Source organism: Ovis canadensis, chromosome 3 (assembly GCF_042477335.2).
Source record: "Ovis canadensis isolate MfBH-ARS-UI-01 breed Bighorn chromosome 3, ARS-UI_OviCan_v2, whole genome shotgun sequence".
NCBI classification, from domain to species: Eukaryota; Metazoa; Chordata; class Mammalia; order Artiodactyla; family Bovidae; genus Ovis; species Ovis canadensis.
Window position 1 is genome coordinate 12,217,355 of NC_091247.1, and position 27,455 is coordinate 12,244,809.

Here is a 27,455-nt window from a genome sequence, read left to right on the forward strand (position 1 = left end):
CGTGAGTCAGGGGTAACTTTGGAGACAGGATGGCTTTGGCTTTCTACTAGTTACCTAGACAATTTAGTCTTAAATTTTTAAATCCGATCTCAGTTAGTTTTTTGTACCTTTAAAAAAAAAAAGGAATTTGGCAAGGTTAACGCTGTTGTACTGTGGTGGGATCATGAAACTTGCAGATGTATTGCTTTCACTGACAATATTGTATTGTTCCCTAGCTGTGGATTTGGGGGAAGGAATATGGCAAGGATAGTCCATCTTTTATTGATGTCAAGGCCTGTGTATAGACTTCACGTTCATCTCAAGCCCATGTGGATGCTGAGAACAGAAACATCATGTCCCTCCCTCTACAGCCATTTAACTAAACACTCTTCATGTTTCCCTCTTAAAATTTAAAGAGCACCTCTTGTTCCTTCAAGAGTGTTAACTGTATGCTGTTTAGCCAATGGATAGTTTGTAGGGCTTTTAAAAAGCTTGGTAAAAGAGAGCTCAAACTCTTCCAGGCTTCCAGTGATGTGGACATACCACACTTTATCACTGATTTCCCAGAGCTCAGTCAGGGCCATTTCTTATATTCTTTGGCCTGAAACTCACAGGTTTTTCTGTATGCATGAGTATATGAAGACCCTTACCATCTGATACACTCTCCTTTCTTTTACTTCATGCTTTCTATAACCTGACTGATGCTCTTCTAAATCAGGCTTTCGTGTGTGATGATATATGTAATAGGACATTAAAGTACGTATTCCCTTTTGACTGTATGCATTCTACTTTCAAGATTTTTTTCTGACAGATACTTCTAAATGGAGAAAGCTACCTTACCAAATAACATTATGTTAACTCAAATTGGAAACAACCTTAATATCCAAAATTAAGGGGAGTATTTAAGGTGATTTATTCCACTGGTGTTCCATACAGTCACTAAAAAATGATGAGGATGAAGAATGTGGGCAACACAGGAAATGCTATGGATACAATTCAGTGAAAAAAAAGCAGAATATTGAATGATATCTCTACTATAACTATAGTGAAAAAAAAACACCACCCAGATACTCAGAAGTAAAAGATTTTTTTAAAAAACTTTCAACTTATCAACAGTGGTATATTAGGATAGTAAAGTTATGAGTTAACATTTTCTAAATTTTCTGTGATATCATTATTACTAGTTGTATGATGGAAAAATCATCTTTCCTCCTGTCTCCTGAAACACTTGAATCTTGGCTTTTGGCTTTATGGTTTGTATGTCTTCAGGACTGTAGTTTCTCTTTCTTTTCCATATTCTTTGGATAAAAAAAAATCACAAATGATTTAATGTTGCATATTAAATCACTTAAACTTCTTGTTGTTTCTTAGTGGGATTTTGGAGGGATATCCAAGAGGTTTCTAAGTCTGTGAAGAGACAGAGAAACCACCTTGAGCAGTCTTCATTGATGTGAGAAAGGGAAGAAGGCAAGAGAAGAAAGATACTGTTTACAGAGCATCCGCAGTGCCCCAGGCCAGAGTAATTTCCAGTCCTTCTATGCAGCATCCATTTCTTCACAAGCTAGACGCTGACCCCAGGCAACCTCTCAGCCTCATCTTGTGTCTCTTCACTATTCACACCCCATTTCCCGGCCACAAGCAGAGTGATCCCATTCTCCAAGGCCTCATGCTCTTTCACATCTCTGTGTTTCTTTCCATGCTCTTCCCTCTGGTTAGGATGCCCTTGCTTCTCTGCATGGCTGAACCTGTTTGTTCTATAAGGCACCCCTCAAATGTCACTTCTGTCAATATGATGCTCCCACAGTTTGGCACTGCCTTCTCTGGGATTTCATAACGTTTGTTTCCATACCTCTTTTATCCCACTTACTACATCATAACTCTTAAGCATTTAGTCTCTACATGGTTGTGAGCACAGCCCTGGCACAGTTAACGGCTCACAGGGGCACTCGGTGAATGTTTGTGGAGTGAGTGAATGAGTGAAAGAGCAAAATATGCAGTCTGGTTTGAACTCTAGATCTTGGAAAACTCATTTATTCAACATTTAACTCCACTTGGTACAGGTATCTGGAAAAGCAAAGATCTCTGAAGAGCAGTTCCTTTTTCAAAAGAGACAGAAATTCAGCGTACAGTACAACTATAATTTACTGGGTATATTGAGTGCCACACAGTTTGACTCTTTGGTCATGATTACTAAATGCCATTGGGATTTTACTTTACAACCTAAAAATGGTTTTCTTTAAATTGCAAGTAGTCACCTATTAGTGAAACCATAAAATCAACTCAATGGGTCACAGCAAGCATTTTTTAAATGGAGTTGAACAAGAAATATCAGAGTATAGCATAGATAATATGGATAAGCATCAATTCATGAAACTTTTTAATTAAATGTATTATATATAATATACATATAATACTAGTTTACCAAGTATAATGGTAATTACATTAATTACATTAGTAAAAAAAAAAGAAAGCCATTGATATCGTGTGACCATTTTAATCATCAGAACTCATACCTTTTAAAGTGTGAACTACCATTTCATTTAATGAATCTATACCATAATATATGAAAGTAAAAGTGTTAGTCACTCAGTCATGTCTGACTCTTTGCGACCCCATGGACTATAACCTGCCAGGCTCCTCTGTCCATGAAATTCTAGGGGCAAGAGTATTGGGGTGGGTAGCCATTCCCTTCTCCGGGGGATCTTCCCGACCCAGGGATCGAATCTGGGTCTCCTGCATTGCAGATAGATTCTTTACCATTTGAGCCATAATATATTTGACCTGATAATTTCAACTTTTGCTTTATTTTAAGGGCTTCCCTGGTGGCTCAGACAGTAAAGAATCTGCTTGGAATGTGGGAGACCCAGGTCCAATCCCTGGATTTGGGAGATCCCCTGGAGAAGAGAAAGGCTCCCTACCCACTTCAGTACTCTTGCCTGGAGAATTCCATAGACAGAGGAACCCAGTGAGCTACAGTCCATGGGGTTGCGAAGAGTTGGACTAACTAACACACACATTATTTTAAACTATATGATGGACATTGTTGTTGTTTAGCTGCTAAGTTGTGTCCAATTGTTTGCCACCCCATGGACTGTAGGCTGCCAGGCTCCTATGTCCATGGGATTTTCCAGCCAAGAATAGTGGAGCAGGTTGCTATTTCCTTTTCCAGGGGATCCCAGGTTATCTTCCTGACCCAGAGATCAAACTTGTGTCTCCTGAATTGGCAGGAGGACTGAACCACCAGGGAATCCCAATGATAGACATATTTGTAGCTAAATCTCTGTCTCATTTACTCAAATTCCATTAATTTCTTGGAGAAGGAAATGGCAACCCACTCCAGTGTTCTTGCCTGGAGAATCCCAGGGATGGGGGAGCCTGGTGGGCTGCCGTCTATGGGGTCGCACAGAGTCAGACACGACTGAGGTGACTTAGCAACAGCAGCAGCATGAATTGCTAGAGGTAGAATTCCTGAATCACGAGTATATAAAAATTTAAGGCTTTTGATGCATACTTTTAAACACCACCATCTCCCCTGAAAGATTGTATTAGTTTTCACTTTTATCACTAACATGAAAGTTAGCACCTGCTTTTGAAAAATTGTTTAAAATCCATATAATTTTTAGTGAAGATCAAATGCATGTATTTGTACCCCAGTCGCCTGTGTGAGGCTGATAGTGGTTTGGACCCTGTACTTTGCTTCCGTGAAACTGGAAAATTGGCCATGCCTTCCTCATTACAGTCCTGTCTTCAGTCTCTTCCAACTCCAGTCAGTTTTCTGGTCTTTCTAGAATCGAGTTTTCCTTGACCGTCCCTCAGTAGTTGATGGCTGTATTCTTTGTATTCTCAAAGTGTGTGGCTCATCCTTCTCTTGCAGCACTCGTCAAGTTATATGGGAGTTATTTTTGTCTTTTAGTGTCCTCTCTTCAAACCCCTCCAGGGTAGGGACTAAAAACTCTTCCTTCTTCACGTTTGTTTCTGCCCCAGAGTTCAATATATAGCACATACTCAGTAACTTTTCACTGAATGAATGACAGCATCTTATTTAATTGTGACCTCAGGACTGGTTCAGATTACATTAAAAATGGGCTGTACCATGCAGCTGACTATCTATGGGAGTCCAAAGGCAAAGCTGGTTCAGAAAGGTCCAGATTCAAATAAGCCTGGAGTCTGCTTGCTGCCTCGCCTCTGGAGTACCTCTGCTTAGTATGCTACTTGGATAGAGAGCAGCCCCTGCTCAGAGATGGCCTTGATTTGTTCAGTTCACTTCAGTTCAGTCTCTCAGTCCTGTCTGACTCCTTGCGACCCCATGAATCGCAGCACACCAGGCCTCCCTGTCCATCACCAACTCCCGGAGTACACTCAGACCCACGTCCATCAAGTCAGTGTGCCATCCAGCCATCTCATCTTCTGTCTTCCCCTTCTCCTGCCCCCAATCCCTCCCAGCATCAAAGTCTTTTCCAATGAGTCAACTCTTTGCATGAGGTGGCCAAAGTACTGGAGTTTCAGCTTTAGCATCATTCCTTCCAAAGAAATCCCAGGGCTGATCTCCTTCAGAGTGGACTGGTTGGATCTCCTTGCAGTCCAAGGGACTCTCAAGAGTCTTCTCCAACACCACAGTTCAAAAGCATCAATTCTTCAGCACTCAGCCTTCTTCACAGTCCAACTCTCACATCCATACATGACCACAGGAAAAACCATACCCTTGACTAGACGGACCTTAGTTGGCAAAGCAATGTCTCTGCTTTTGAATATGCTATCTAGGTTACTCATAACTTTTCTTCCAAGGAGTAAGCGTCTTTTAATTTCATGGCTGCAATCACCATCTGCAGTGATTTTGGAGCCCAAAAAAATAAAGTCTGACACTGTTTCCACTGTTTCCCCATCTATTTCCATGAAGTGATGGGACCAGATGCCATGATCTTTGTTTTCTGAATGGTGAGCTTTAAGCCAACTTTTTCACTCTCCTCTTTCACTTTCATCAAGAGGCTTTTTAGTTCCTCTTCACTTTCTGCCTTAAGGGTTATGTCATCTGTATATCTGAGGTGACTGATATTTCTCCTGGCAATCTTGATTCCAGCTTGTGTTTCTTCCAGTCCAGCGTTACTCATGATGTACTCTGCACATAAGTTAAATAAGCAGGGTGACAATATACAGCCTTGACGTACTCCTTTTCCTATTTGGAACCAGTCTGTTGTTTCATGTCCAGTTCTAACTGTTGCTTCCTGACCTGCATACAGATTTCTCAAGAGGCAGGTCAGGTGGTCTGGTATTCCCATCTCTTTCAGAATTGTCCACAGTTGATTGTGATCCACACAGTCAAAGGCTTTGGCATAATCAATAAAGCAGAAATAGATGTTTTTCTGGAACTCTCTTGCCTTTTCGATGATCCAGCGGATGTTGGCAATTTGATCTCTGGTTCCTCTGCCTTTTCTAAAACCAGCTTGAACATCTGGAAGTTCACGGTTCACATATTGCTGAAGCCTGGCTTGGAGAATTTTGAGCATTACTTTACTAGCGTGTGAGATGAGTGCAATTGTGCGGTAGTTTGAGCATTGTTTGGCATTGCCTTTCTTTGGGATTGGAATGAAAGCGGACCTTTTCCAGTCCTGTGGCCACTGCTGAGTTTTCCAAATTTGCTGGGATATTGAGTGCAGCACTTTCACAGCATCATCTTTCAAGATTTGAAATAGCTCCACTGGAATTCCATCACCTCTACTAACTTTGTTCATAGTGATGCTTTCTAAGGCCCACTTGACTTCACATTCCAGGATGTCTGGCTCTAGATGATTGATCACACCATCCTGATTATCTGGGTCGTGAAGATCTTTTTTGTACAGTTCTTCCATGTATTCTTGCCACCTCTTCTTAATATCTTCTGCTTCTGTTAGGTCCATACCATTTCTGTCCTTTATTGAGCCCATCTTTGTATGAAATGTTCCCTTGGTATCTCTAATTGTCTTGAAGAGATCCCTAGTCTTTCCCATTCTGTTGTTTTCCTCTATTTCTTTGCATTGATCGCTGAGGAAGGCTTTCTTATCTCTTCTTGCTATTCTTTGGAACTCTGCATTCAGACGCTTTTATCTTTCCTTTTCTCCTTTGCTTTTCGCTTCTCTTCTTTTCACAGCTATTTCTAAGCCTTCCCCAGACAGCCATTTTGCTTTTTTGCATTTCTTTTCCATGGGGATGGTCTTGATCCCTGTATCCTATACAGTGTCACGAACCTCATTCCATAGTTCATCAGGCACTCTGTCTATCAGATCTAGTCCCTTAAATCCATTTCTCACTTCCACTGTATAATCATAAGGGATTTGATTTAGGTCATACTGTCTAGCGGTTTTCCCTACTTTCTTCAATTTAAGTCTGAATTTGGTAGTAAGGAGTTCATGATCTGAGCCACTGTCAGCTCCTGGTCTTGTTTTTGTTGACTGTATAGAGCTTCTCCATCTTTGGCTGCAAAGAATATAATCAATATGATTTTGGTGTTGACCATCTGGTGATGTCCATGTGTAGTCTTCTCTTGTGTTGTTGGAAGAGGGTGTTTGCTATGACCAGTGCATTTTCTTGGCAAAACTCTATTAGTCTTTGCCCTGCTTCATTCCGCATTCCAAGGCCAAATTTGCCTGTTACTCCACGTGTTTCTTGACTTCCTACTTTTGCATTCCAGTCCCCTATAATGAAAAGGACATCTCTTTGGGGTGTTCTAAAACGTCTTGTAGGTCTTCATAGCACCATTCAATTTCAGCTTCTTCAGCGTTACTGGTTTGGGCATAGACTTGAATTACCATGATATTGAATGGTTTGCCTTGGAGACGAACAGAGATCATTCTGTCGTTTTTGAGACTGCATCCAAGTACTGCATTTTGGACTCTTGTTGACCATGATGGGTACTCCATTTCTTCTGAGGGATTCCTGCCCGCAGTAGTAGATATAATGGTCTTCTGAGTTAAATTCATCCATTCCAGTCCATTTTAGTTTGCTGATTCCTAGAATGTCGACGTTCACTCTTGCCATCTCTTGTTTGACCACTTGCAATTTGCCTTGATTCATGGACCTGACATTCCAGGTTCCTATGCAATATTGCTCTTTACAGCATCGGATCTTGCTTCTATCACCAGTCACATCCACAGCTGGGTATTGTTTTGCTTTGGCTCCATCCCTTCATTCTTTCTGGAGTTATTTCTCCACTGATCTCCAGTAGCATAGTGGGTACCTACTGACCTGGGGAGTTCCTCTTTCAGTATCCTATCATTTTGCCCTTTCATACTGTTCATGGGGTTCTCAAGGCAAGAATACTGAAGTGGTTTGCCATTCCCTTCTCCAGTGGACCACGCTCTGTCAGACCTCTCCACCATGATCCACCCGTCTTGGGTTACCCCACGGGCATGACTTAGTTTCACTGAGTTAGACAAGGCTGTGGTCCTAGTGTGATTAGATTGACTAGTTTTCTGTGAGTATGGTTTCAGTGTGTCTGCCCTCTGATGCTTCTTGCAACACCTACCATCTTACATCTACCCCTACCACCTACCACCTACATCTTGGGTGTGGGGTATCTCTTCACGGCTGCTCCAGCAAAGCACAGCCACTGCTCCTTACCTTGGATGAGGGATGTCTCCCCACCGCCGCCCTTCCTGACCTTCAATGTGGGATGGCTCCTCTAGGCCCTCCTGCTCCCAGAAGGAGGAGCCATTTGTTAGGCCGTTGCTAACAGCTTGTTGGCTGGAGCTTCTGTATGCCATGTTTTTCCAAAGGCCCAGAACCTTCAGCCTCTTTGGTGTTGGTGTTCCATCCTATGAGACAACAATGCGTTTAATCCTAGAAGCAAGGGAGCAGACATCACAGGCTGTCTGGCTTAGCAGTCTGTCCTTCTGAGAAATGTCTGAACTAATGGTAAACGTTGCGAAAAACCATTCTTAAAATCCCAATAGGAAGAAAAATGCTGAGTGGGGAGATGGGCAGGCTCTGACTGTGTTGAGTATCTTATGTATTATGTGTAGAGGCCTTGTGGACTTTTACCCTCATGGATTTGATCCTTCTGACACATTAAAACATATTGTTAGTATCCTCTAATAGAAGATTTCTTCATTCAACAGATATTTCCTGTGAGGAAACGTCGGTCAGAGGTTACAAACTTCAATTATAACATGAATAAGTTCCAAAGATCTGAGGTACAGCATGGTGACTATAGTTAGTAATACTCTGTTTCATACTTGGAATTTGCTAAGAGAGAGATCTTAACACTGTGTGTGGTGTGTTCTTACCACACACAGTGAAAAAGTAACCCTGTGAAATTATGAATATGTTAATTAATTGTGATTACTTCATAATATATACATTTATCAAATCATCACCTTGTGCACTTCAAATGTATACAATTTTATTTGTCAATTAGACCTCAGTAAAGCCAGAAAAAACAAAACAGGCATTCCCTTAGCACCTACTGTGTGTCAGACTTTGTATTGTATATAACAGATGCAGAGAAGTTTTAAGACCAGGTGAGGTCAGTGGCTAGTTAGTAAAACAGCTATAGAAGACTGGACTTCCAGCCTTGTCCCCACTTATCCATTCCCAGACCATTCTCTACTGCTGTAAATAAAGGCATAATCTGAAACGTGAATATCACTCTTCAACTTAAAACCCATTTTAATGGTTCCTCATTTTCCTCTGGGTAAAATTCAGGGCCCATAATATGGCCTTTTATAGTCTCTGCCTGCTCTCCTGGCACATCTTGTACCAGCAGCTTTGTTTCCATCCACAGGAACCTCCAGATGCTTCTGGTTCAGTGTGTCCCAAAAGGGCAGGTCGATAGCCAGTTTACGAATGGAGATTGTTTATCCAGCCAAAGTGTTTTGGATGTGTGCTCAGTTTGTTGGACCATAGGAACATGGAGATGTACAAGAAACAGTCACTGTTCCTGGAAAAGGAGAGACGAGCATACTGGGAGGCGGGAATGGAATGCATTGAAGCTGGAGGTGTGAACAAAAGGGTAATGTGTTTGGGCAGGGAATAATAGTTTAGTCCAGCTGGAGCACAAGGTGTGTGTTTGGGAAGAACAAAAGATGAAACTAAAGAAGTAGATGGAAAAGATCAGATGGGAAAATGGTCTTCTGTCATAAAAACAAGTTTGGACTTCATATTTTGGGCAGTGGGAATCTATTAAGGTAGTTAGGTCAGGAATGGTATGATAGAATCTACTGCACTGCAGACTAAGGGGTTGGACCCAACCTCTTGTTGCTTCTCTGGTTCTTAGAATCTGGCCAAGTGCTCTCCACCCCAAATCTGATATCAGACTTGGGTCAGGGGACAGTTTGCTGAATAGAACTCTTATCAGCATCACCATTATCCAGTCATTCATTGCTCGTGCTTTAGGGAATTATCTATAGGTGTCTGCTCTGTGCTGGACCATTCTCCATGACAGTGTCCACTCCATGACTTGTAGATTTCATGAAAGAAAGGAAGGTATGTTGTGATCCAGAGGGCCTTGCCCTAAGTGTGTGTGTGTATGATTTGTCAACAATCGAGTATTTTATGGGAGTTTATGGGGCTTCATTAAAGATGCTGGAGCAGGAGCACTGTGGGACATCAGAAGAGACCTTGGCAATAAACCACACTCCACACTCTGGAATGCAGTAAATGTTTAAGAGACTTCCTTCCTTTCATTACTGAATTTTACTTTACTTTTATACCAGTAAAGAGTTGTGTTTTATTGGTTGAAATTTCTTGATTCCGTTTTCCCCAGGTCTGTTTAAAAGCTACATTTTATCTTTGAGGATGTTTGGCTCGTGGTAGAGGAAGTGCTGCCAGCAAATTCAATTAACTGGCAGAGCTCACAGATATTGTACATGGATTTCTTTTTTTTCCTTCTTTTTCACAACTGCTACATAAACACAGCTGGGTTTAATATTTGTCGTAACAAAGATTTAACTTGAATCATCTTACTCTGGGTAATTAATGCTTGGAATCTCAGCTACTTCTTCGTTCATTTGTGATCTCCTGCATTTCTTGACTCCGGCTATCTAGATAATGAAGTTTGCTCCTCTAGGTCTTTGCCCTGCCTTAAAACTGCTTAATATTTGGCCGTTCCTACTAGAGAGCAGATGCTTTTCTTTGTAAGAATTGAATTTCTGTCAGCTCTTTTATGCATCATGTGTTTGGAACTGTAAGTGGATCAAGTTGTTCATCACAGCAGGGACACTGTGAAACACATCTATTATATATACTTCCCATACCCGTACCCGCCCTTCCTGTTTTTTTTTTCCCCCCTCCCCTGAGGAGGTGGAGATGCCCAGATCCCCTTGGGAGATATCTCAGTCTGTGTGGATATATCCATGTGATCCACCAGGGATCCAGCCTGGCTGCATTCCTAAGCATGAAAATCTGTATCCATTCAGCCCAGGATTGTTGTGGAGACAAATCCTACTTTTTCCTTTGTAAACACCAAGCACTTCATTAACTCTTAAGAAAAGACTCTGATGCTGGGAAGGATTGAGGGCAGAAGGAGAAGGGGGCGGCAGAGGATGAGGTGGTTGGATGGCATCACCAATTCAATGGACATGAGTGTGAGCAAACTCTGGGAGATAGTGAATGACAGAAGAACCTGGTGTGCTGCAGTCCGTGGGGTCTCATAGAGTCAGATACGATGAAGCAGCTGAAAAACAACAGCAGCAACAACAACACATATGTTTGGGTCAATAAGCTTAGAATAATGAGTGACATTTCAGTCATTGATGCCCTAGAAAAATGTTAATTGTGAGCCCATTATTCTTTTTTATGCTAAAATAATGGCTTGGGTAGTTTTTTGGCTTTGGAGTTGGGTTAGTATGGAAGAATAGTCACCACCTGTTAGGCTCCTACTGTGTGCCAGGCACTGTGGTGGAGGCTTTGAAAATCTTGACATTTAATCTACATAACAATCCTGAGGGCAAGGGGGAGGTACTTTACCCCTTTTTTGATAAATGAAGGGAAGAAGTAAAGAAAATGCCTTGCAGCTGAGTCAGAATTTGAACTCAGGGTTTTCCAGACATACATTCTTTGGTTGATCAATCAAGGTCTGGATTTATTACACGTTTATTACATGCAGCCATTTCTCCGTTTGGATTGTCCCGTTCCACATCAGTCTCAGGCCAGACATTTGGCTTTCATGAACACCTTTGTTTACATCTCAGTATGAACTATTGGTGATGATTGGAATCATTTGTTTAGTTTCCCTTTTTCCATCAGAGCTCAATGCAAATATAAGCCAACTTCCCTAAGCAATCTTCCATTTCTTGTAGTTTTCATTTTGTGAATTTCAATCCCTAGATTCAGCTTTGAGCAGATAGCTGAGAATTCCAAATCTACATAATCTAGTTTGTCTACACAGCTTTGAAAAGCAGGAATCTTAATGTTTCTACTGTGGTATGTTGATCTTTTGGGTCTCTGATAATACTGGGGGCAAAAGTGCATTTTGGTGCATTTTTAATCACTGTTATTCAATTTGAGGGAGTTGTTATGGGACAGTCACATGTCTGGTTGAAAAACTGCTGATCTGTAGGATTAATTACAGTTAAATGGAAAGGTGACTTTTGCTCCTGAAGAAAGTCAGTCTGTTAGTAAACATTTTTAGTTATGATTAACTCTAGTCTTCCTCCAAATACTTTTCATTAGAACCAAGCATGTGTCCTGATTCAGAAATAGAGTAACCACTTTATTTCTGATCTTCAGTCAGTTTTGTTGTTGGAAGATGTTGGTTTGTATTTTTTTTTAATTGGTGAAGGATATGTTGTAAAAAAAAAAAACATGTATTATAACTTTCCTTTTACAAGTGTGTATCTGTCTTTTCAAAGGTAACTTACATTTGTATTTTGTGCCTTGTGTTTGCAAGAGAATGGTTCTTGGTTTATTCATGTTGACAACTGAAAAGCCTTAGACCTAATTAAAAGAATTTCCACGAGCACCTTTACTGAACCATTTCATTACGCGGCACTGCACAGATTGCGTTGTGAAACATGGTGATAGTTTAAATCTGACCTTTAAACCTAAACTGCCAGAAGTATGGGGGAGAAAACCCTTCTTTGAAAATACTAGATGGATACATACATACATAGGCATACATGCAGGCACATATTTGGATAGAAATAATCTTTTTATTGAATGACCACCTAATATTATAAATACACATTTACTTTGAGCTCAAATCTTATACCCTTTTTTAGTGTTCGGCTGCATTCATTGTGTGTGTATGTGTGTGTGGTGTGTTAAAACTAAATTGTTTTTTAAGGAAAACAAAGACAATTTCTCCTGCTTCAGGCAAAAAAAAAAAGGAAAAGGTGTTTGGAGGAAGATGAATATTACAAATAGACAAATGCAGAAATTTTTGCTGCTGGTGTTTCCATTTACAATGCTGAGGTATTAGGATTAACTGCGCAGGGAGGGGGCTGGAGTGCACTGTGAGCACATGACTCCTCCTGCGCTTTATTTGGCAGATAGTAGAAATGGGCCTTTTCGTTTTAAAATTGTACTTTTTTACTCCAAGAATGTCATCCTGAGGACTTGATAGTTTCTTCTCAGGCTGTTCAACAAAGCCATTATAGCTTGTAGTGAAGTAGCAACTCACATAATGAAAATTGATCTTTTTGTCTGTCAAAAAGCTGCTTAGAATTGTAATGCTTGCCTCTAACTTTCTGACTTAATACTTGGCCCATGAGATGTCAGGAGAGACAGAGGGAGCAGAAACCTGGGCCCCTGGGGTCATAGCCAGTCCCAGCTTGGAGCTCCACATAACTAGCACAGTCCCCACTCCCCCATGGAGAACCAGGCTCTTTGAGGGGAAAATGGGATGCAGAAGAAGCAATTAAAGCCAACCGAGGTCAAGGTACAGCCATGTTCTCAAGCAAGAAACAAAAAGCAAGGAATGAAAGGAAGCAATAATGGAGATATATTCAGTTGTGGCAAAAATAAACCAGTATTGTGGACAAATCTTATTTGCTTGTCTAAAAAATCCTGGCAGCAGTGAGAATTAATGGAATAGCACAAACTTCGGAGTAAGACACATTTGTACTTGACTTTGGCCTCTGCCCCTTGCTGTGCTGTCTGTGTGACTTGGAGCTAAGGTTCACTTTTCTCATCTGCATAGTGGGATAACCGTCCCCACCTGGGCTTCTTGTTCTAAAATTTTAATGCAGTGCGGGGTATGAAAACACCTGCCATGGCTTTTGGTACCTAGTAGAGTGCTTGATAAATACTAATTCCTATTCCTTTTTCCTGGTTTTCCCAGAAACTATTACTCAGAAAAAGGGGAATGAGATTGCCTTTACACATCAAAACTTTTTACTTCAAACTTGTGACAAAAACTAAGGCATTGAGAGATGTACTGTACCATTTTCAATGTCCACGTGAAGGCAGCAGAGGAGCCAATGTATGTGTGCCCTTGAGGATGGGAAAACAAGGCAATAATTCCCTCTCCCCTCTCCAGACCCACATGTTCCCCAGGAGATCTTATAACAAAGCCTTGATGTCTAGTTTATTCAGGAAAGGAAGAATTCATTTGCCTTAATCCTTAAGGGCTATTTTTTAAAGGGGAAGAGAAAGTAATTCTGTTGCCCCTCTTACAGCTGCTGATAGGTGTCTGATTTGTCACACACACACAAAAAAAATCTTTTAACTCTAGTTCTGGCACTGAGCAGTTAAAGCAAGAAGTGGGGCCCCTGCACAGGCTAACTTGAGTCAGACTTTGAGAAGAGCTGTATCTCTGCTTGCAGTGTTATGCCAGCACTGACGGTGGCCATGGTCCCTGCCTCCCTAGAACCTTCAGTCTTATGGAAGAGACAGGCATTGATGGACTGTCACGCAGTGCATCATTACATTGCTGTTTGTCTCTGAAGGAAAGGATACTTTGAGAGTATTTGACAAGGGAACCTTGATCTAATCTGAGAGACTCAGACTGAGGCAGTGTTATTGAGCTAAGACTGGAAGGATGAGCAGGAGTTAATCTAGGGCCCTGGGATGTCCAGTATGGTAGCTAATATTCACATGTGGCTATTTAAATTTAAATAGATTGAAATGAAATTAAATGCAGTTCCTCACGGAGCAGCTACATTTCAAGTGCTCCTTAGCAGGTATTATATTAGACAACACAGGTGGTGGATTATTTGTGGAAAGGCCTATTGCATGGTGCTGAATGCTAGGCTGGGGTGATGTTGGTGAGAACACTCCAGATAGAGGAGTTAGCCTATCCAAACATCCTGAGGTGTGAGAGGGGCCTGGGCAACTGGAGCCCAGTGGGGTGGCTGAAGCCATGGAGGGGGTGCAGGAGCTGGAGATCTGAAAACGGCTGGAGCCTTGTAGGCTCAACTTCAGTCTTTATCCTCAGAGCGGTGGGGAGGCTGCTGAAAGATCTGAAGTTGCCAACACTGATAGAAAGAGGTGAATAAGAGTGTTTCAGAGGTGACAGGCGACTAGTATACCATCCTTATTGCCTCTAGCCTAACAAGTTGCAACCTAGTGATGAAGAAAGACACCTGTACTTGTTGAATGCTGATATGAATTGCAAGCATTGTCTTCGTCACAGTGGGAAGGAAGATATGTCAGCTGCTGGTTATACAAAAAAGCCAAAGATGACTATACAGTCAGCAAAAACAAGACCAGGAGCTGACTGTAGCTCAAATCACGAACTCCTTCAGATCATGTGGTTCAGATCATGAACTCCTAATTGCCAAATCCAGACTTAAATTGAAGAAAGTAGGGAAAACCACTAGGCCATTCAGGTATGACCTAAATCGAATCCTTTATGATTATTCAATGGAAGTGACAAATAGATTTAAGGGATTAGATCTGATAGAGTGTCTGAAGAACTATGGGTGGAGGTTTGTGACATTGTACAGGAGGTAGTGATCAAGACCATCCCCAAGAAAAAGAAATGCAAAAAGGCAAATGATTGTCTGAGGAGGCCTTACAAATATCTAGGGAAAAAAGAGAAGCTAAAAGCAAAGGAGAAAAGGAAAGCTATACCCATCTGAGTGCAGAGTTCCAAAGAATAGCAAGGAGAGATAAGAAAGCCTTCCTAAGCAATCAGTGCAAAGAAATAGAGGAAAACAATAGAATGGGAAAGACTAGAGATCTCTTCAAGAAAATTAGAGATACCAAGGGAACATTTCATGCAAAGATGTGCACAATAAAGGACAAAAACAGTATGGACCTAACAGAAACAGAAGATTTTAAGAAGAGGTGGCAAGAATACACAGAAGAACTATACCAAAAAGGTCTTCCTGACCCAGATAACCACGATGGTGTGATTACTTACCTAGAGCCAGGCATCCTGGAATGCGAAGTCAAATGGGCACTAAGAAGCATCACTATGAACAAAGCTCGTGGAGGTGGTAGAATTCCATCTGTGCGATTTCAGTTCCAAAAAGATGATACTATTAAAGTGCTGTACTCAATATGCCAGCAGATAATGGAAAACTCAGCAGTGGGCTTTCTGCTGAGGACTGGAAAAAGGAACTGGAAAAGGTCAGTTTTCATTCCAATCCCAAAGAAGGGCAATGCCAAAGAATATTCAAACTACCACACAATTGCATTCACTTCACGTGCTAGCAAAATTATGCTCAAAATTCTCCAAGCCAGACTTCAACAGTGCATGAACTGAGAACTCCCAGATATTCAAGGTGGATTTAGAAAAGGCAGAGGCACCAGAGATCAAATTGCCAACATCCGTTGGATCATAGAAAAGGCAAGAGAATTCCAGAAAAACATTTGCTTCATTGACTATGCTAAAGCCTTTGACTGTGTGGATCGCAACAAACTGTGGAAAATTCTTCAAGGCATGGGAATACTAGATCACCTTACCTGCTTCCTGAGAAACCTGTATGCAGGTCAAGAAGCAACAGTTAGAAACGGACATGAAATAACAGCCTGGTTCAAAACTGGGAAAGGAGTACATCAAGGCCATATATTGTCACCCTGCTTATTTAACTTATATGCAGAGTACATCATGCGAAATGCCAGCTGGATGAAGCACAAGCTGGAATCAAGATTGCCAGGAAAAATATCAATAACCTCAGATATGCAGATGACACCACCCTTATGGCAGAAAGCAGAGAGGAACTGAAGAGCCTCTTATTGAAAGTGAAAGGGGAGAATGAAAAAGCTGGCTTAAAACTCAACATTCCAAAAACTGAGATCATGGCATCCAGTCTACTCAGTTAATGGTGAATAGATGGGGAAACAATGGAAATAGTAACAGACTTTATTTTTTATGGCTCCAAAAGCACTGCAGATGGTGACTGCAGCCATTAAATTAAATTTCTTTCCTTGAAAGAAAAGCTATGACCAACCCAGACAGGATATTAAAAATCAAAGACATTGTTTTGCCTACAAATGTCTGTATAGTCAAAGCTATGGTTTTTCCAGTAGTCATGTCCGGATGTTAGAGTTGGACCATAAAGAAGGCTGAACACCAAAGAATTGATGCTTTTGAAGTGCGGTGTTGGAGAAGACTCTTGAGAATCCCTTGGACTGCAAGGAGATCAAACCTGTCAATCCTAAAGGAAATCAGTCCTGAATATTCATTAGAAGGACTGATGTTAAAGCTGAAGCTCCAATACTTTGGCCTCCTGATGCGAAGAGCCAACTCATTAGAAAAGACCCTGATGCTGGGAAAGATTGAAGGCAGGAGGAAAAGGGGGTGACAGAGGATGACATGGTTGGATGGCATCACTGACACGATAGACATGAGTTTGAGTAGGCTCCAGGAGTTGGTGATAGACAGGGAAGCCTGGTGTGCTGCAGTCCTTGTGGTCCCAAAAAGTCGGACATGACTGAGCAACTGAACAACAACAAATGATGATGATGATGATGATGATGAATTCAATGGGAGAACCCCCTCTGGAGTAGTATTAAGCTAACTTATGGCTGGCCTGGGGGTGCTTGACTACAGTCGCACAGGAGCTGGGCCCTGGTCATATGTAGCTCTGTTCCCAGCACGAGATGTGCAAGCATCTTTTAATTTCTCCAGCATGGGGCCTGCAAAGATTAGGCATCAACCAAAGTAACAGACTAATGTGCCCTTAGAAAGAGCTATTTGCGGCTTTTTAAATTTTTTCTAATAGAAAAGTTTTGTTAGAGAATGACGTAGTGTATCCAGTCTTAGGGATAGTTTTGAGGCCCATGAAATTGAGTAAAAGATAATGTTGGAAACAGAGCTGGAGCCAAACCCATAGAAGGCCTTGAATATTGTGCTAAGGAACTTGGACTTTATATGTGAACAACATGGAGTCACTGAAAATTTTAGAGGAAGGGAGTGATATGTTCAGCTTCTCATTTTAGATAATTCATTGCAAAGGATGGATTAGACCAGGAGGAAAATAGAAGAAGCGCCACCAGTTGAAAAGACTGATGCAGTAGCCAGGTACTAATCAACCAAAACACAAAGCCAGGCAGTTTGCTGTGTCTGTTTTCCATTTGCATCTATTACATTTCAATCCTCACAATGTATGTATGTTACAAATACCTCAATTTACAGCAAAGGGCACTGAAGCTCAGAAAGATTAAGAAAGGCAAGCAGATTTCTAATCTTGGGCGTTTGTGACTCAAGCTCTGCATCTACTGCCTGAGCAGTGCATTAGGGACAGAGGACCAGTGAAGCCAAGAGACCCCAGAGGCAGAGCCTGCGCGACCAGAGAAAACAGAACAGGGTGCAGGATGGGGCGGTCTGTATTGCGCATGGTCCTGGATGTGCGGCGTGTGCAGTGCTGAGCATGACCTCTGCAGTTGTCCTCTTTAATTGATTTAGTGACCAGAGCTTCATTTTCCCTGCAGTTTTGGTTGCAGTCTTAGTGATGGTCTTCTGCAAAAGGGAAGTGGATGAGTATCCATTTCTCCCCCAATCCTTCTCAGTCCAGACCAATTCTTCCAATGATCAGTCACTGAAGAACATACTCCTAGACTTTCCTCCAAGCAAGGAGGCTCAACCACTGGAAATGCCTTTCAAAATGTCGAAACACTCGTTCATCTGTTCTTTTATTTAGCAAAAAGTGCTAGATGATAACTCTGGGCCAAGTACTGCTGGAATAGTGCTGGCCTGTCTTGGAACTCTAGGAGGAAAGGTGCAGACACTGCAGTTCATGGACACATCACCGAGCAGTCCAGGGGGCCCAGACAGGAGTCACTGAGCCTGTCTCAGTGGTCAGGGAGGGCTTCACAAAGGAGGGGACATCTGGATTCCCACTTCCCCTTAACCCAAGGCAATGTTTAATTTGACTGTTAAGGAGAAACACTTCATTTGAATTCTTCATTATAAAAGTAACATGCTTTTTCATAAAGGATAATCAGAGCAATCAAAAGTGCATCAAGTAGAAAGTGAAAGTATCTCCACATGGTTAGTTTGATCCGTGGCATTTTATATTCTTACTACCTGTATATAAACAGCCATATATAAAAATGACTTAATGTCTTTATATATATTTCTGAATGATTCATATAATATGTATTGCTCTGTAACTTGTATTTTCCCCTCATTTGGGAGTAGTTTGTGGACATCTTTTCATGCTATGCTAAGTCGCTTCAGTCGTGTCCGACTCTGTGTGACCCCATAGACAGCAGCCCGCCAGGCTCCCGCATCCTGGGATTCTCCAGGCAAGAACACTGGAGTGGGTTACCATTTCCTTCTCCAATGCATGAAAGTGAAAAGTCAGTGAAGTCATTCAGTCGTGTCTGACCCTCAGCGACCCCATGGACTGCAGCCTACCAGAGTCCTCTGTCCATGAGATTTTCCAGGCAAGAGTACTGGAGTGGGGTGCCATTGCCTTCATAAAGTACTGCTACACTTCTTTTAGCAGCTATGTGTGGTATTTCAAGGATGTGATATGATTTATTTAATAGGCCCCGACATGGTCTTTCAAAGAGTAAATAGATGTTCACGAGTGAGACAGAAAGGGACCAGGGGCAGTTCCATCTGAGTTGTCAGCTGTAGGGTAGTATATGCTTCTAGATAGCAATTCAGTGTAAGTCAAGCATCCGTTAAGTGGGGCCAAAGGAAGCAAGGCCATTTGAAGAAAGCATCACAGACTGCTCTGAGGAGTTGGAATGTTTTTCTTCAAGTGGTGATGGCCAAGAGTGGGGGCACTGAAGGACTTTGATAGAAATCAGATTGATATGTTTCCAAGAATACTAGAACAGCTATGGATAGATGGCACTGAGGGAAAACTGAAGCCAGCCCATCTAGGAAACAACTCTACTGATCAGAGAGGATGGGCAGAGCGGAGCAGCGCAGGGCCAAGGTCATGGACACTGAGAGATTCTGGGTATATTGGGGGAGGAGGAGATAACATGTGGAGAATGGTTGTGGGAAGGGAAGGAGAAGAAAGGGATCTAACATCTGAATCTAGCCTGGGAGACTGGTTGGAGGATGCGGTGGTACCCAAGATGGGACAAGAGGAGGAATGGGAGAGCTAAGAAGCTTACCAGTTCAATTCTGTACTCTCTTCCCTTTGTTTTCTGTCTCCCTCCTGATACCTCATTAAAGGAGGAAGCGACCCCCACTGGCTTTTCTGTCCCCCGCCCAGATTATGCCAGATGATCCCTGATGTTAATGATTTGACCAGCGTCTGCAGGAGCACTCAGAGCAAGTTGGGTTTTAGACAACTGTGGGTTATTTAAGCTTCAGATTTTCCTTCCTCGCTTTTATTTAAAGGACAGAGTGTTATCACCAGTTATCAGATGCGCATATACTTGAAGTTTCAAATTTTGAAGTGCTGACAAAAGCTTCTCCTTGTTTCAGGGTGAGGAGAGGTCTTCAGAAGTCTTGGCCTAAGTGGTCACAGGGGCACCAGGAACCCAGGACTGCTTGGCTGGTTTCAGAGCAGCTGGGGCTAGCGGGAAGGCACACACTCCTATTTGCTCAGTTACAATCAGCAACGACGTCTTTGTGCAAAATGGTAATGAGGCCATTAGGAGAGGCTCACCTGAAGTGCAGCCCTGTGAGTCCAAGGTAATTAAACACCTCCCGAATGAAAGGGAAAGGCCAGGGAAGGTTAAGTGAGGAATAATCTGCAGCACAGGTGGCCCAGGGGCTTTGAGGAGCCAAAAGAGCGACACCAGCTTGCACTATTTCAAAGGATGGAAATGTCACCCTCGTCCCTAAGAAAGGCAGAATTTTCATTATTTGGAGGGTGGGAAGTGGGCAATATTTTTAACCTTTTAATAAAACATGTTTTTTTCTCATATTGCTATTTCAAGTTGGAGGCCCATGGCAGTCCGCCAGGCACCAAGTGGCCAGCGCTGCTTCTCGTGGGCTCTCACCACATGAGTGGGCTTTGGGACTCATGAGTCCCAGAATAGGGGTCGGGGGGCAGGGGCAAGTCACAATAAACAGAATATTTACAACCAGGTGTGAAGATAGACTCCAAGCTGCTTCCAGAGGAAAACTGATTTCCTTGGCCTGCCTCTACATCGAGATGCAGTGGCTACCCCGTCAACCCATGTTCCCATCCCTTTTGGCTTAGCCAAGAAGGAGGTCACCCTACCTTCACACGCTGGGCTTCCAAAGCATGCGGTTTGCCCCTGTGGCAGTGGCACAGGGTTTCTTCCCCTAAGTACAGTAAACACAGATTGTTTTTATCTTAAAAGACCGGCAGTGAGTATTTTTGCCATTTAGTTTCTGGCCTCAAATTCTCTGCTGTCTCCACATTAAAGCTTATACATGAATATTTACAGCAGCATTAGTAATAATAGCCAAAAAGTAGAAATGACCCAGATGCCCTTCAGTTGATGGAGATGCATAAAATGTGCTCTTTCCATATGATGAAATATTATTCACCTGTGAAAAAGAATGAAATGCTAGTAAGTGCCACAGTGTGGATGAAATATGTTTATAATGAGCACTAGGCTAACTATGGAAAGAACACATTTTATGTATCTCCATCAGCTGACAGGCATCTGCATCATTTCTGTATATGCTTTTATCTGGAGACAGCAGAGATTTTGAGAAACAAACATGGACATGGACAACGGACTAGTTCCAAACTGGGAAAGGAGTACATCAAGGTTGTATGTTGTCACCCTGCTTATTTAACTTATATGCAGAGTACATCATGCAAAATGCCGGGCTAGATGAATCACAAGCTGGAATCAAGATTGCTGGGAGAGATATCAACAACCTCAGATATGCAGATAATACCACTTTAATGGCAGAAAATGAAGAGGAACCAAAGAGCCAGTTGATGAAGTTGAAAGAAGAGAATGAAAAAGCTGGATTAAAACTCAGCATTCAAAAAACTAAGATCATAGCATCTAGTCCTATCACTTCATGGCAAATAGCTGGGGAAAATGTGGAAATAGTGACAGACTTTATATTTTATGGCTCCAAAATCACTGCAGATGGTGATTGCAGCCATGAAATTAAAAGACGCTTGCTCCTTGGAAGGAAAGCTGACAAACATAGACAGTGTATTAAAAAGCAGAGACTTACTCTGCTGACAAAGGTCCACATAGTCAAAGCTATGGCTTTTCCAATAGTCAAGTATGGATGTGAGAGTTGGACCATAAAGAAGGCTGAGTGCTGAAGAACTGACAACTTTTGAACTGTAGTGTTGGAGAAGACTCTTGAGGGTCCCTTGGACGGCAAGATCAAACCAGTCAATCCTAAAGGAAATTAAACCTGAATATTCGTTGGAAGGTCTGATGCTAAAGCTCCAATACTGTGGCCACCTGTTGCAAAGAGCTGATTCATTGGCAAAACCCTGATGGTGGGAATGATTGAGGGCAATGAGATGAGATGATTGGATGGCATCACTGACTCAATGGACATGAGTTTGAGCAAATGAGTATGAGAGAGAGTGAAGGACAAGGAAGCCTGGTGTGCTGCAGTTCATAGGGTAGCAAAGAGTCGGACATGACTTAGTGACGGACCAACAGCAACAACACTGCTAAGTGAAAGAAGCAAGTCACAAGAAGGACCACATATTATATGGTTCCATTTATATGGAATGTCCAGAAGAGGCAAATTCATAGAGACAAGATGTGGATCAGTGGTGATCTAGGACAGGGGCAAGGGAGAAGGGGACAAGAGTAGTGGGGAGTAAGAAGCGCCTACCAATAAGATGAATTCTCTCTTTTGGGGTGATGAAAGTATTCTAGGATTTAGTAATGATAGTTGTACAACATTGTCACCATACTAAAACTTCTGAATTATATATTTTCAATGAATGAGTTTTATAATATATAAAATATATCTTAATAAGCTATTACAAACCCCTTATCAGAAGCTTGGGGCTTCTGACAAGAAATAATGTCCATGGGATGTTTCAAAAGTGTGTGTAACCCATCCCAGATTCTTAATATTTTTATGTTCACAGGCAGCTTTAGGAACCTGAATATAGCTATACAGCCTACACCCAGAAAAAAAAATCATTCATGTTAAAAAGATTTTGTTGATAATTCATGGACCACCTGCATCTAATTTCCTATTTCACCTTAAAATTTTACACTAGATCTTATCCTTCAATAATGTCAGGCCGTTAGGCAGTCCTGTATCTAAGTCCCATACAGATTCCTAAATTACGCTCTTGATATATCACCTGCACACTTAAAAACAGTTGTTAGCTTTACATTTATCTCAAAGTCAGGGGAAAATTCCTTAATGTATTCAATTCTTAACCCCAGCCCTTCCATCTATTCTCATTTTAAGCTATCTTTTCCACCTTCTCTCAACTGAAGCCACAGTTCTGCCTAGTCTCTGAACTCCTCCACACTGTAGTGTCTTTACAGATGCTGATCCCCATGTTTGGTACACTGTTTCTTCCATTCTTTGTGAATTAACTGCTTCAGCTCATCCTTCAGATCTCAGTATAAGCCTGTTTCTCTCCACAAAGGCTTCCTTGACCTCCTTGGTGAGCTCTAGCACAGGCTCATCATGGTAGCAGTGGCACATGTATTGGTATTTTCCTCACAAGAGTATAAGTTTAAGATTTTGCTGTCTGGTTTGCTCACCATTGTATCACCATTGTTTCAAGGCCACCAAGTTGCCTGATTCCAGGGGCAATTTTCACATGGAACACAGTGTGAGTGGTGTGCTCAGAAGCTGTGGAATATGGCATCCTGAGATGAATGGCATATTGGAAACAGCCTGGGAGGGTTGATCTTATCTCTGACTTTGAGGGTAATAACTATCATCTCACACTATCTTTCCTACATTGAGGATTCAGGAAAAATCTCTTTCAGTTCTCATTTTCAGTAAATTTTGTGTTCATTTGTGCAACTGCCTTGGACCCAAAGAATTCCACAGCTTCTCATGTTTTCCTTTTTGCTTTGACGGCTAGGAGGCTCAACTCAAATTTGAAGTCTGCTTCTAGCTACTATGTAAGACCTGATGTTCAGTTCAGTTCAGTCACTCAGTTGTGTCCAGCTCTTTGCAACCCCATGGACTGCAGCACACCAGACCTCCCTGTCTATCACCAACTCCCGGAGCTTACTCAAACTCATGTCCATTGAGTCAGGGATGCCATCCAACCATCTCATCCTCTGTCATTCCCTTCTCCTCCTGCCTTCAATCTTTCCCAGCATGAGGGTCTTTTCAAATGAGTCAGTTCTTCACATCAGGTGGCAAAGTATTGGAGTTTCAGCTTCATCATCAGTCCTTCCAATGAATATTCAGGACTGATTTCCTTTAGGCTTGACTGGTTGGATCTCCTTGCAGTCCAAGGGACTCTCAAGAGTCTTCTCCAACACTACAGTTCAAAAGCATCAATTCTTCAGCACTCAGCTTTCTTTATGGTCCAGCTCTCACATCCATACATAATTACTGGAAAAACCATAGCTTTGACTAGATGGACCTTTGTTGGTAAAGTAATGTCTCTGCATTTTAATATGTTGTCTGGGTTGGTCATAACTTTTCTTCCAAGGAGCAAGCATCTTTTAATTTTGTGGCTGTAGTCATCATCTGCAGTGATTTTGGAGCCATAAAAAACAAAGTCTGTCACTGTTTCCATTGTTTCCCCATCTATTTGCCATGAATTTATGGGACCAGATGCTGTGATCTTAGTTTTTTGAATGTTGAGTTTTAATCCAGCTTTTTCACTCTCCACTTTCACTTTTATCAAGAGTCTCTTTAGTTCCTCTTTGCTTTCTGCCATAAGGGTGGCATCATCTGCATATCTGAGGTTATTGATATTTCTCCTGGAAATCTTGATTCCAACTTGTGATCATCCAGCCTGGCATTTTGCATGATGTACTCTGCATATAAGTTAAATAAGCAGGGTGACAATATACAGCCTTGACACACTCCTTTCACAGTTTGGAACCAGCCCATTGTTCCATGTTCAGTTCTGTTGCTTCTTGACCTGCATACAGATTTCTCAAGAGCAGGTAATGTGGTCTGGTATTCCCATCTGTTTAAGAATTTTCCACAGTTTGAAAACATGAGACCTGATGGCTTATGTTTATATACTAAATCTACACGTGACTTATTCTTTTTCCATTGCCATGACTTTGTCTGTTTTATGTTAATCTACTGTGTGCATATCTATAAGATGTATAAGTGTGTTTCTGTACATCTGTATAATGACTATTCCTTTAGAGTATGAGTTTTATAATAATATATATTATATATACTTTATGGGGGCTTCCCTTGGCTCAGTTGGTAAAGAATCCACCTGCAATGTGGGATACCTGGATTTGACCCCTAGGTTGAGAAGATCCCCTGGAGGAGGGAACGGCAACCCACTCCAGTATTCTTGCCTGCAGAATTCGTGTGGGCAGAGGAGGCCGGTGGGCTGTAGTCCATAGGGTCGCAGAGTCAGACACGACTGAGTGACTAAGCACACATCTTTATGGTGTGGGTTGTCATACCCTCCTGAAAGGAATCTCCCCAGCCCAGGGATCGAACCCAGGTCTCCCACATTGCAGACAGATTCTTTACCAACTGAGCCACCAGGAAGCCCAAGAATACTTCTGGAATACTACTCAAGTGGGTAGCCTGTCCTTCTCCAGGGGATCTTCCCGACCCAGGAAGTAGAACTGGGGTCTCCTGCATTGCAGGCATATATAATTTATAATACATGTGATAAATATTTTGGGTATGAGGTATATTATAATATATAATATGTATTATAGGTTATAAATAAGCCATTTATCTCTAATATTTGTAAGTAATCTGAAGAGGAAATAGAATTAGAACTAAAAAAATGTGTATAGTTTGGGCTCAGATTATAAGATTTCAATTCATAATTCCAACTTGACTGCTTCTTTGGTTTGTTACTAGGCATGTAATCTAATCTCTCTGAGACTATTAATACCCTTGTAAGATAGGAACACAATCCCTTTCCTATAGGATTGTTGAAAGAATTAAGTACAGAAATTTATGTGAAAGCAATTACCTGACACATTGAAACTGCTTAGAAAGTGATTTTGTTTTTTTCTTAGAGATGCACTAATAAGAGCAACATTTATTTAACTTTCAAACACCTGCCCTAATCCTGAATGTGTGTATGCTCTCCCAGCAGCCGAGGTGTCAAATCTATCCCCCTCCCCAGTGTTTTGTAAAGCTCTGCGCATGTGAGGGATAGCCATCGTCCTCCCACCCTGCCCTCAGCCTGTGCCTCCTTTCTGTCACCAGATCTCTTCCCTGAAGAGCCGGCTGAAGAAGGTCTCCACGACAACTGGCGATGGTGTGGCCAGAGCCTTCCTCAAGGCCCAGGCTGCTTTCTTCGGCAGCTACCGAAACGCTCTGAAAATCGAGCCGGTGAGTAGCTTCTTGGCGTGTCACAAGTCCATGTTTGGTCGGGCCCACAAGAAACTTGCTAGTCATCTTGTTGTTGAATTCACCAAAGGAGGTTTTGTGTGTGTGTGTTTGGTGGAGACTGGAGAAGTGTGCTGCCCTCACGCTACCTCTTAGCACAAGGAAGCTGCGCTGCCCCATGTGGAGCACTGTCTGCTCCTGTGGTTGTTAGGACCCCTCCCTTCCCTGGACAGTAGCACCCTCTGCGGGTCGCAGTGCTTAGCACTGTACACATCTGCTCTAACTGAGAAGTCCTGGTAAGCCTGTGAGGTAGCAGTGATCATCTTCACTTGACAAATGGGGAAACTGAGGCTTACAGAAACGATGACTTGGTAACCAGTGGAAGAGCCAGGTAGGTTGTCCCAAAGCCCATGCTTCCTTCTGTGCTTCACCACCCTTTTCCTGCAAAGGAACCTCTTCTCCACACTTGAGAGAGCAGAGTATCCAGAGGCTCACTTCTTACAGGTTCCCAGAGTCGTCTTGGTGTACTGACTGCTAAGTGTGCTGAGGACTGGGGAATGATGTCATCTGCCCCCAGAGCCCGTCAGCCTTTCAGAGCCTCTGTTGCCTCATCCGTGAGGTGATTAGTTATTGTGAGGATGGAAGATACCAGGTCATCCCTAAAACCAAAGAAACTATCAGCTCTCCCAGCTTCAGTGAGAAGCTTTCATCATATGCTTGATTACTCATAGCCCCTCAGTCAAGGAGAATGGAGAAATTGGCCCGGGGACCTGCCTCACTGCATATGAAAGGATGCTGGAGGGGACCTTGCTGATAGCCCTTTCCTCTCAGGACGAGACTCCATCCTGAGCAGGCGGAGATGGCAACCACACCCAACCTAGTCAGAGTGGCTCTGAGGGACCTAGACAGACATTTTGTTAGATTAAATGATAGAAGATGAGTAGGTATCAGACAGTGCATTTCATGTGCAAACTCTGACAGTGAATCTTGACCATGATGCCTCATAAGCCACAGTTATACCTGGATAAGTACTTTTTGACTGTTATGAATCCATCATGTGTGTAGGTGAAGCACAGAGTGAAAGCAAGCACCCTTTAGCCAGGGTGCACACTCTGTGAAGTGGTTGGGGCAGTGGGTGCCCAAGGAACAGCAGCCTCGAGCCACCTTGTTCTCGTCTTCCATCCAGCACTAGGGCCTGACTTGCTCGGCTGCCTCAGCTTCAGGCAGTGTCACCTGACAGAAGGGATGCACTGTCTTTGCTTCTTAAGAGATACTTCCCTTAGGTCCTAAAAAGCCCTTCAGCTTAAAGCAAGCTTCTCATGTCCTCCTTGTCTGTAAGACAGGTAGCTCTGATTCTTTGTCCTGACCATGGGCCCAGCCAAACCAGTCAGGTTCAGTGCTGTTTTGAAAGCTGATAGAATTCAAGGAAAGTTCTGTTTTCTCCCCATCTTTAAAGTAAGAATAGGACAACTGGCCTGTCCTTGTCTTAGGCTACTGGGACTGATATTGACATGAAGTGTTTACACTCTTACAAAGATGTCATTGTTGTCATGTATATGTCTAGAGTCCAGAGACTGTTGATTCTGGTACATATTTCTGGGTATATAATCTGGGCACAAGTTGCTCCTCCAGAGGAGTTTATGGTTGTATTTGTACTTACGTCTCTCAGATGGTAAAGCATCTCCTGCAATGCAGGAGACCGGGGTTCAATCCCTGGGTTGGGAAACTCCCCTGGAGAGGGAAATGGCAACCCACTCCAGTATTCTTG

General features: G+C 42.3%; 1 protein-coding gene across 13 annotated transcripts in view; it reads left to right on the forward strand.

The window, feature by feature from the left end:
* Window positions 1–27,455, forward strand: part of DENND1A (DENN domain containing 1A) — a 538,527-nt gene that overhangs the window by 363,117 nt on the left and 147,955 nt on the right. For all 13 annotated transcript variants that reach the window (XR_011255499.1, XM_069582473.1, XM_069582475.1 and 10 more), the window contains one exon: window positions 25,565–25,690. Coding sequence is in view for 12 of the 13 variants with exons in the window: in XM_069582473.1 (XP_069438574.1) it covers window positions 25,565–25,690 (126 nt within the window). In the remaining variant the exon portion in view is untranslated. The remainder of the gene's footprint in view (window positions 1–25,564; window positions 25,691–27,455) is intronic.